At 44.9% G+C, this 10,156-nt stretch overlaps 1 protein-coding gene across 1 annotated transcript in view; it reads left to right on the top strand.

Annotated features, from left to right (window-relative positions):
* UNC80 (unc-80 homolog, NALCN activator) overlaps nt 1–10,156 on the top strand; it is a 140,158-nt gene that overhangs the window by 114,573 nt on the left and 15,429 nt on the right. Inside the window, 7 exon segments of the mRNA XM_017746990.1 lie at nt 847–881; nt 1,042–1,091; nt 2,780–2,976; nt 5,344–5,553; nt 6,405–6,570; nt 7,764–7,943; nt 9,386–9,524. Of these exon segments, the coding sequence (XP_017602479.1) occupies nt 847–881; nt 1,042–1,091; nt 2,780–2,976; nt 5,344–5,553; nt 6,405–6,570; nt 7,764–7,943; nt 9,386–9,524 (977 nt within the window).

The raw sequence follows: 10,156 nt of genomic DNA, 5'->3' as shown, positions 1-10,156 counted from the left end.
TCTAAATTGCTCTTTGGTTTTCTGGCAAAAACCTGGTTACTACCTTTTCCCCAGGCTGGATTTGGAAAAGAAGCATGCATTCATCTCCCATAAGCTTAGGTATCTGCCAGGTACCTTCTCCCTGTTCCCATCATCTAGATGTGTCTGGTCATGGCAAGAAACAGGCATATGGAGACCTGTGATTTAATTCCTGAGGAACACATCCCAAACAGTACAAATAACTCTCCCCTAGAAGCGCTGTTTCCTTCTGGTGATTATTCAAGGAGTTCCAGACAACCAGGTCACATGCAGGTGACTCTGCTTCAGACATCTGGGGCCAGTCAGCTGAGAGGAATCATACTTAGAGTTCCCCAAAACATACTGTGTTTGAGAGGAAGGAGAGGAATCTGAACATTGTACAAAACCTGGCTTGGGTCAAACTTAGGACATTAGTTTTCAAGCAAGGGAAGGGAAAAGATGTCCAGTTTCAATGCAGACTTTTTGCTTTGATGACAGATTTTTATTTGTTACAGTTGTCAAATGACATATCCTCCAACTCTAGCTGTTCCACCAGTCCAGTTCTGGTCATTCAGGGCTGGTACTGGGTACATTTATGAATGTACCGGGTTACCTATGCACTCCTCCCATCCTTGCTGGTTCCCTCTTTTCCCCTCCCTTTCCCTGCTAGAACTCCTTCTCCTCACTGGCCCCAGCTCCTGCAAGGACCACTGGGGGGGCTGGTTCTCCTAGATCCACCCCAGCTCAGTGCTCAATGAAAGGCACCTCCATTTCACTGACGTTGGAGGATATGGCATGGATGAAACTGTAAGTAGCCAGTTATGGTGATGTGCTCTGTTTGTATTGCAGGTGATGGGAGTGGTAGGACCCTCCAGTGTGACCAAATCAATAAATTTTAAAAAAATTATTGGGAACTTTTACTTCTATTATCTTCTTCTCCCTGTTCACTCATTTGTGGGCTTAAATGTAATGAAAACCGAACATGTCAGGAAAAACACAAGTCATAATTCCCAATACTTCCAGCAGAATACAAAACAGAAGTACCTCACACCCCATCAGAAAACATCTCCTAGAATTTCTCAGCCCAGGTCTGCAAGCTTGAGGAATTACAAGGTTCAGCTGCATTTCACATGAACTGAGCTCAGAATTCATCTGTTGGGGCCAAATCTACAGCAAGCATCCATCAGCTTAACACTGCCATTGAAGTCCAGGGAGTTTGGCTGATGAATGCTGTTTAAGGCTCTGACAAGCAGGTTAGGATTGTCTGCAGGATCTAAGGAGTTAGTGTAAGACTTCTGCCACAGGAGGATGGGCCCTGGCCTGGGTTACATCCATGCAAACTTTCCTGTGGGACCATGTGTGTAACTGAGAGTGGAGTTTGTGCTCTTCTGCTCTTACCTGAGCTGATCACACAGTGTGCCAGCACAAAAAGCCGGGCAACTTGGCTTTTCAGCTGCTGATGCAATGATATCCTTGTTGCCAGAATTAAAAAAAGTTCCAGACTTTTTGGAGATTTTCACTATTCCTTTCTCATAGCAGCACTATAACTTTCTACAGAGTCTTTCTGCCTCTGTGTCCCTTTCCTTCCCCACTGGCATGAAATTAGTCTGAATGGTGACCAAAGCTAATTTAGCTCCAACTTGAATTTTTAAATATGCATTGGTACAACCAGTTGAATACTTAGGCAGGTATTTCTGAGCAGCAGGATGGCTTGGAAAGGAAGGCTTACAGGGACCAACACACAAAGTGGTCCCTCCAAGCATGAGGCACAAAAGGACTTTTTGGTACAAACTGGCACAGAAAGAGAACAGATTTCTTCCAGCTCTGAGGTAATGGTTCCTTAATCAAAACAAAACAAACCACAAAAAAACCCCAAAAAGGCCAGTTTCACTTGCTGTGAAATATTATATATTAAAAAAAAACAAAACCACATACCAAATTAATACATTTTTTTTTAATTATTGGGAACTTTTACTTCTATTATCTTCTTCTCCCTGTTCACTCATTTGTGGGCTTAAATGTAATGAAAACCGAACATGTCAGGAAAAACACAAGTCATAATTCCCAATACTTCCAGCAGAATACAAAACAGAAGTACCTCACACCCCATCAGAAAACATCTCCTGGAATTTCTCAGCCCGGTTCTGCAAGCTTGAGGAGTAGCATTTCACAGCTATGTCTGTAGCAACTGGGATGTTGTAAATGAGCAAAGGTTTTGGTGACAGCCTTTCGAATTACTTCCTCTAAAAAAAGGTGAAAGACCTTTCAATGTAAGCTTGACTGTGTGTCAAAAAGTAAGCATGCATTTTGTTTATTTTTCAGGAGTTCATTCTTTGTGTTAAGAAGGATGACAGGGCAGCACAAAGTGAGGCAGACCAAAAATGTGTTTGGGAATAGCCTCTGAGTTCGGACAGGAGAATATTTAGATAATGTCATTTGTGCAGTTTCCTCTGTTCCTTTTTTTATTCTCTATAGTCTGTGTCAGATCCTGATACCATTCACAGCAGTGGAGAGCTTAGGACTAACACTCAGCTGACTCCTGTGGGATACATCTGATTTTGTTAATGATATTTAAGAGTTAGGAGTCTGGGCTTCTTACATTTGGCTATGACAAGAGCAGGTGATCCCTATGTTACTCTGTGAATTCCTTTTACTCCTGACTAAATGGTCTGAGGACATCTCATTCAGTTAATGCTGAATCAGGTCATCAGAGCTGGTGGTGTACTGTGTGAACAGGGTGGCCAGGGGATCGTCATTCCCTGCAGTGACTTGTGTGCATGATCTGCTGATGAAATCGTTTAATCCTTTTTTATTATTACTGCACAGGCTTTGAAAGAAGATTTCCCCCTAAGCCATGTCGTGTCCCCATTCACCAATCAGGAAAGAAGGGAAGGAATGCTTTTAAACCTACTGATTCCATTTGTGCTCACAGTAGGATCTGGAAGCAAAGGTCTGACTAATTTAACAAAAAGAATTTTTGTCCCTCTTTTCTGACAACTGATGTTTGCACTTTCTCTGCTCTCTGTATTTTATTTTTATTATTTATGTGTGTTTGTGTTGGTGCTAAAATAAACTTTGCTTGCAGGAGGAGAAGCAGCATAACAAGGTGTGTGGGACGGAGTTTATGCTTAGGGGACATTTGAGATGCACCCTGTAGGAACCCAGAGTACCGAGAATATTTCTCTGCCTGTTTTGAAGGGGTTTTACTCCCTGAACAACACTGTTTTGATCTCCAACCTTGGAAAAAATTACCAACTATCAGACAAGAGCTAGAAGATAGAATGGTGTGAATTAGGTGATAGACTACTATGTAAGATTGTCACAGGGTGAAAAAATTAAGAGGTTTTAAGCTTCTCTTTGTAGTAAATAGATAAGAGCAAAAACCAACAAAATGGAGGATTGTTGTTGTTCTCCAAACCTTTTTCTTCTTCTTCTACTACTCCATATTCTGCAGTAAAAGTAATTTTGGATGATTGGACAAAAAATTCTGCAGTTCCTGGCTGTGTTACTGAATAATTGGTAGGAAAGTGAAAATAATATATGTTTTTAGTAACCATTGGTTAAATTATCTTTAAAAGGCTGTATAAATCTTGATAATTGGGGCTTTCTCCTGCATTCTCTGCTCTGTACTGTGTCTGGGTGATTGTGTGTTTGTGTTGGTGCTAAAATAAACTTTGCCTTTGCTTGCAGGAGGAGAAACAGCATAACAAGGTGTGGGGGACGGAATTTATGCTTAGGGGACATTTGAGATGCTCTGTTTCTCTGATAAGACTTAATAAACAACTACCCAGCAGCAGTGAAAGAGGAAAGTCTCCGTTTGTCTCTTGAACTCCTAACAAGGACTTTAAAAAACTCTCTCCCATCAGGAGAGATTTGATTTACAGCACGGGTCTGTGTCACTCTGTAGAGAGCACTAAAGAAAACCATCTCAGGCAGGAGCTAACTGACCTCTTTAGAGCTGCTTTAGGCCTTGTCCTGAACAAGGGGCCAGGCCAGAGCATGAAGCCAGGAGTACCTCTGGAATATATCACAACATGAGTGATGTCTGCACTGCAGCTGGAGGAGAAGCAGCACAGGTAGAAGTCGCTCAGTTTTCACACTGCCAGACTACAGCAGTGAAGCCACAAAGGCGAGTCAGACTGCCCATCAACCCCTAACATCACAGCCTCACTGGCCCTTGGCTATCTAGGGTGAGAGGTGGTGTAGTCTGTCTGGCTGCTGGCCCCACACACGGTCCTTACTGACTGGTATGCCCCCTGCTTGCTGTAGGGTGGTGCAAGATAGTACTGCCTTATCTCCCATCTGACCCACAGGTGAAAGGACAGAAAAAATAATTAAATTGGAGATGCAGCAGCACTGCAGGCAGTCAGGCCTATACGGGGACAGTTTTGTCTCAAAGCACCCCTTCAAAAACAGCTTCTCTGTTTCTGATTTTGTGAGGGCGAGCATTTATCTGAAGATTTATATTTGGTCTTTGTTAACCTGTATCTGAGGAATGGAGTAAAACTGATGAAAAATTGGCAGTTCACCACTGATTTAGCCCCCCACCCAAACAAACCAGGATACAGAGGTGTAATGGCTGAGAAGTCTTGGCCATCCCATTAAGAAAGATGGAGTAGTCAACTTTCCCCCAACAATGTTTTTACCAGACATGGGGAACATGGAAAGGGAGAGATTCCTTGTCTCTCCTGTAAGTCAAGTGTTAATCACTGCCCACTTTAATGCAGAGCATTGTTTTGAACTTCATTGCTGTTCATCCCCATTTGTAATGCCATGCTCTTGCTCTTGTGAATTACTGCCCTTGGCTTACTGGACCATATTTGTATTTAAATTGCAGTGTGGCCATGACTCATGCAGCTGCACTGCTAGAAAGGTTCTTTTCATTGTCCTATAAATCATCTGCAGATTATTGTGCTCACAGGGTGACTCTTTGTGTGGATATGCTTGGTCAAGATTTTTGAGATTGTCTGATCAGCCAGGACTGTATTCCTACTCTGAGCTGCTTTCAAAATATCGGATTCTGGGAAGACAAAAGAGCTCTACAGGGAGGGAGAGGGAAAGCCAGAGCAAGAAAATACAGAGGGACTTAGATATGAAGTAGAAAAATTTCTCTGGGAATGGGACTGCCAATACTGATCCTGAGGCCTTTATTACTAGAAGGTTGGTTGCTCCTTCCCTGCCATGTTTGGAGACTGATAGAAAAGACAGTTGTGACTCTGAGGTGTGTGGGTGTGCATGTGCATGTACATGCAAAGCATGCCTGTATAGGTTTGTGCTCACTGTGGCCCCCTCCCCCATTCTTCCCCCAGTGCTCATGAGGGACACTGGTAACATCTCTGACTGCCCTTTGCTGATGTGTGTTCCCCTGTAGCCCTGAAGGTGATCCTTGTTTGCTTTGAACGCCAACTGGACAGCCAGTGGTACTGGCTGAGCCTGCAAGTCAAAGAGATGGCCCTGCGGAAGGTGGGAGGGCTGGCCCTGTGGGATTTCCTCGACTTTATCGTAAGAACACGGATCCCTATCTTTGTGCTCCTTCGGCCCTTCATCCAGTGCAAGGTAACAGTTGCTTTGGCTCCTGATATTTCACTCCCTGAAGGCAAGATAGCCCTTATTCCCCAGCTGAGAACAGAGGAACAGCACTTCTGGAAGAATTATGTATGTATGGAGTGACCTTTCAGAAGTTAGTAGGCCTAAGAACCCTTTGAAACTAAATCACAGAGCTTTTTCCTAGCCAAAGCTAAAGAGCATGTCAGTCATCCAGGTGCTCTGATCCATGGAGTACAGCTAGTCTTAGTTCCTCTGGATGGGGAAAGGCATGTGGACTTAATTCTACAATGAAGACATTCAAAGCACTTGGAAGGAGTGTGAATGTGCTGAACCTGGGAGGATGTTGGCAGAAATCTTCTAGTAATCTCTCTTCTGCATAGAGCTGGGCAATACAGCTAACAGCCAAGAAGGACCACTCCTCTTTCCATCTCTTGGATGAAGGTTCTGACAGGAATTTTGTGGATGGACAAACAGCTACTAGGCTGAGGCATCTGGGGCTTAAGTTAATCACAGCTTCTCACCGGTTACCAGGTAGACTAGCAGATGGTACTCTACCTTATTTAGCCTACCTTGTCTCTTGGACAGACTAAATCATCATGGAGGAAGGAGCTGTCTCATGACAGGATCATGAGGATAGAGCTTAGAATAAGGAAGCCCTCATCTCCATGTACCCTGTGCCACTGAGGTTTTGATCTCTGTTCAGTCAAATATAAGGTTGTCCCTAAAAGACAGGTGGAAACCTCATAGATGGAGTCAAAACCTCTTGACTACAAAGCCTGCTGGCTGCAGGCTCATGCTAGTCTGGAGACTACTCCCTGGGCACCATCTCCCTGCAATGCTAATGCATCCCAATTTTGCAGCTGCTGGCCCAGCCAGCTGAGAACCATGAGGAGCTGACTGCCCGACAGCACATCTCCGACCAGCTGGAGAGACGGTTCATCCCACGCCCACTCTGCAAGAGCTCCCTCATCGCGGAGTTCAACAATGAGCTGAAAATCCTGAAGGAGGCTGTGCACAGTGGGTCTGGTAAGGAAAGCAGGGAGCTCAGGGCCATCAACCAAAGCCGGACAGATGCTTGCCCCTACAGTAACTTGTGAGGCAGATCTGGCCTCTGCCTAAAAGGGGAATGGGGCAATCCACACATACCCTGCCAGCCTTCCCCTGGAGCTTATGCTCAGCCTTGCCACTGAACAGCCAACAGAAGTCCAGATTAGCTGTGAAATACACCTATTTTTCCACCAAGTCTGAGTCCTATTCCCTAGCAGCTGGCTCTTGCCGTCTCAGCTGGCTTGTGCAGCCCTAACCCCAGTGCAGTGAGCCCCTCCATGCCACTGTAAAGCCAAAGCTCCTCATGCAGAAAGGTCTGGCTGCTCAGCAGCAGCAGATCCTCCTCCTTTCTCCTGGTCTCTGATTTTTCTCTGCTGTGACATCCAGATCAGCATCCCGGAGCTGATGGGGCACTGAGTTCTCTCCTGAACAAGGGGAGACTTTTCTTCAGTGATGGCCACCCCTGTTGCCACGAGATGGCAGCTGCTGCTCATACATGGCAAGCAGTTTATGTGCTTTGTTCTTCGGAAAACAAATTCAAAAGGAAATGCTTCAGTCTTTTTTCCTTGGCAAGAATTTGCCTTGTTTCTAAATGTTGAAGCTGATCTGTAAAATACTGGTTGTGAAAATCAGACTGCATAAGTAAAACAGAGATTTTGGAAAGGTGAGGCAAGCAAGGCAGCTGTTTGTGTTTTATCACCTCTGCCACCCCCCGTCACAGTATCACAGAACCATTAAGGTTGGAAAAGACCTCTGAGATCATCAAGTTCAACCTTTGACTGATCACCACCTTGTCAACTAGACCATGGTACCAAGTCCCACGTCCAGTCATTTCTTGAACACCTCCAGGGGTGGTAACTCCACCACCTCCCTGAGCAGCCCATTCTAATGCTTAGCAACCCTTTCCAGGAAGAAATTCCTCCTGTCCAGCCTGAGCTTCCCCTGGTGCAGCTTGAGGCCATTTCATCTTGTCCTGTTGCTGGCGGCAGGGGAGGAGAGGCCAACTCCAGCCTGGCTCCACTCTCTTGTCTGGGAGTTGTAGAGAGTGAGAAGGTCCCCCTGCCCCACTAGTCCAGGCAGAATGAGGTGCCCAGTGTGACAAGAATGCTTGGCTTGCTGTTGATTTCTAGTGCCATGAGTGACTTGGGTTTGGTTTTCCCCCTCTTGCGCAGCTTACCAAGGGAAGACATCTGTCAGCACTGTGGGCACCTCCACCTCTGCTTACCGCCTGAGCCTGGCCACCATGTCCCGCTCCAACACTGGCACTGGCACAGTATGGGAGCAGGACAGCGAGCCTTCCCAGCAGGCCTCGCAGGACACGCTGAGCCGCACAGATGAGGAGGATGAAGAAAGTACGTGGCCACTGATACTAAGCCCCAAACAACTGAGGATGTTTTCTTGATGCCCAGAGGCTGGCTGGGAGGGGAACACAGTTGCCCCTGTCCCAGTATGAATAAAAGGTTCACAGGAGCATGAGGTTGAGCAGCTGGTGTGGCTGGTATACATGGTGTTAAAATTTGAGTTGTAACATACCTCCTCATTGCCCTCTGAGCTATGGCAGGGTAAAGGGAAGGGCACACGGAGGATTTTAGTGCCTGAGATGCGGGCTGATGTGCAATCATCACAGTTCTGACAAGGCATTTGGCAACCAGGCCTCTTTTAGCCATCATGACAGTGGGCAGGGGCTGTGGCTCTGTAGTTAGGATCCTGTTCCTGCAGGATCCCCAAAAGCATCAAACAGAAGGAGTGAAAATGGGGGGCTCAAAAGAAAGGCCCATGCAGTTACAGCAGAATTGCCTTTTGGCAAAGAGCAATTAGCCAGAAACTTTGCAGGTTTAGCCCAACTTTATTTTAGCTGGGTTCACCACTAAACTTTGTACAATCCACCCAGAGCTGTATTGCTTATACATTGTTCAGATATTTATTCATTGTGGCAAACTGTGGTTTCAGATTAATTCTGAGCCACGGTGTGGAACGGTAAGTGCCATCTTCCTATCTGAACTGCAGCATTATTTCCTCAGCTCTGCCTTGGATAAACACTGCCGTAAAATATTTCAGTACCTCAGAATAGGAAAAGGTCAAAAAGAGAGGAAATTATACAAACCCACCCCTTTGTTTTCTTTATTTGTAATTAAAAGTTGTTGTGGCAAAAACCACAATAAAGTAATTTCTCTCTGGATACTTGATATAATTTGAAACAGCACTGAAAATTTCAAGCTGTCCTGATTGCAGTCCAGCTGTCTGCATAGTTCTGTTGCAGTATGATGTATTTGAGTCAACTTATCCAAATTTTTGGTGACGTTTTAAAATGCATGTCCTGAAGGGTGTTGAAGGGTGTCAGTTCTGCATTTTGCTGTCATGTATTTTGGCTTTTTTGTCACAGTGCTTTGCTAGATCATAGAAGCAGTTTATTTCACACCAGGACAAGGTCCAGTTACAACTTTTGTGCTGGAAACACTGTGTATTAACAAACAATTTATTAATCACAGGATTAATTCCCTAGTGGAAGCTGGATTCCCCAAACATGTTTTCCTGAGAGCCATTTAAGCTGAAAGAATACATAAATCCCTGCCCCATGTTTGTCAGGTTCCTCATCCTGCAGGGGTTTATGTGTATGTCTTTCTGCACTGTGGCTGTAAAGTCTAATGGAATATTCCAATTTTCAGGCTTGGGCTCTTGGTAAGTGAATGCTGGGTACACCTTTGGCATCCTGTTATCTCTTGACAACTGTCAAGATGCAGGTGGGATTTGGGTGGTTGTTTCCTCTCCTTTCTGTTTTTTTCTCTCTTTCTAGATGACTCCTTGAGCATGCCCAGTGTGGTAAGTGAACAAGAAACATACCTTATGGGTGCCATTGGGAGGAGGCGGTTCTCCAGCCATCTCTCCAGCATGTCTGCACCTCAGGCTGAGGTGGGCATGTTACCCAGCCAAAGGTAACAACATGGGCTTTTCCCCTTTCCCATTATATTAACAAGAGCATAAATGGCACAGGTACATCAGAGATATGGGATAGTGGAATTGGTGCCAACATAGTGATGCTAAATTTATTCATCCTGGAATAGTGTTGGACCAAGGGCGCAGGACTGGAAATAATGATTTTCCAGGATGATCTGTGTTGCGTAGGGTCCATAAGAACAAGCTGTCATCCACAGCAACCTTCCTCTCAAGCAGTTTCAGAAACACTCAGCGTTATTATTTTTCTCTGCTACTACTGAATAGCAAAAGGAAACATGGTTTTGGGGTATTCATTAAACCGGGGGACCACACCCAGTCTGTGTAGGGGAGTGGGGAGGAATCTTGAGAAGCTGGGAGAGGGGAGCAGAGGCAGTTTGATTTACTTTGTTTTCTTCCGTGTGTTCTTTGTCCTTCCTAGAAGAGTAACTAGCTCATCGCAGAAATTAAACTCTATGTTCAAAGATGGGATGTAATACTGTTTTAAACCTGAAATACTTGTTGATACAAATAACATTGAATGCCTTATTCCTGGTTGACATGGAGTGGTGAGAAAGAGCTTGTTGGGAAATGTACATCTTTAGAAGATGTGGAGAGAAGTTTTGCATTTAAA

The sequence above is a fragment of the Corvus brachyrhynchos genome, unplaced genomic scaffold (assembly GCF_000691975.1).
Source record: "Corvus brachyrhynchos isolate BGI_N302 unplaced genomic scaffold, ASM69197v1 scaffold481, whole genome shotgun sequence".
NCBI lineage: Eukaryota > Metazoa > Chordata > Aves > Passeriformes > Corvidae > Corvus > Corvus brachyrhynchos.
Note: the sequence above shows the minus strand (reverse complement) of the source record. Positions and strands in the feature narration are given on the sequence as shown.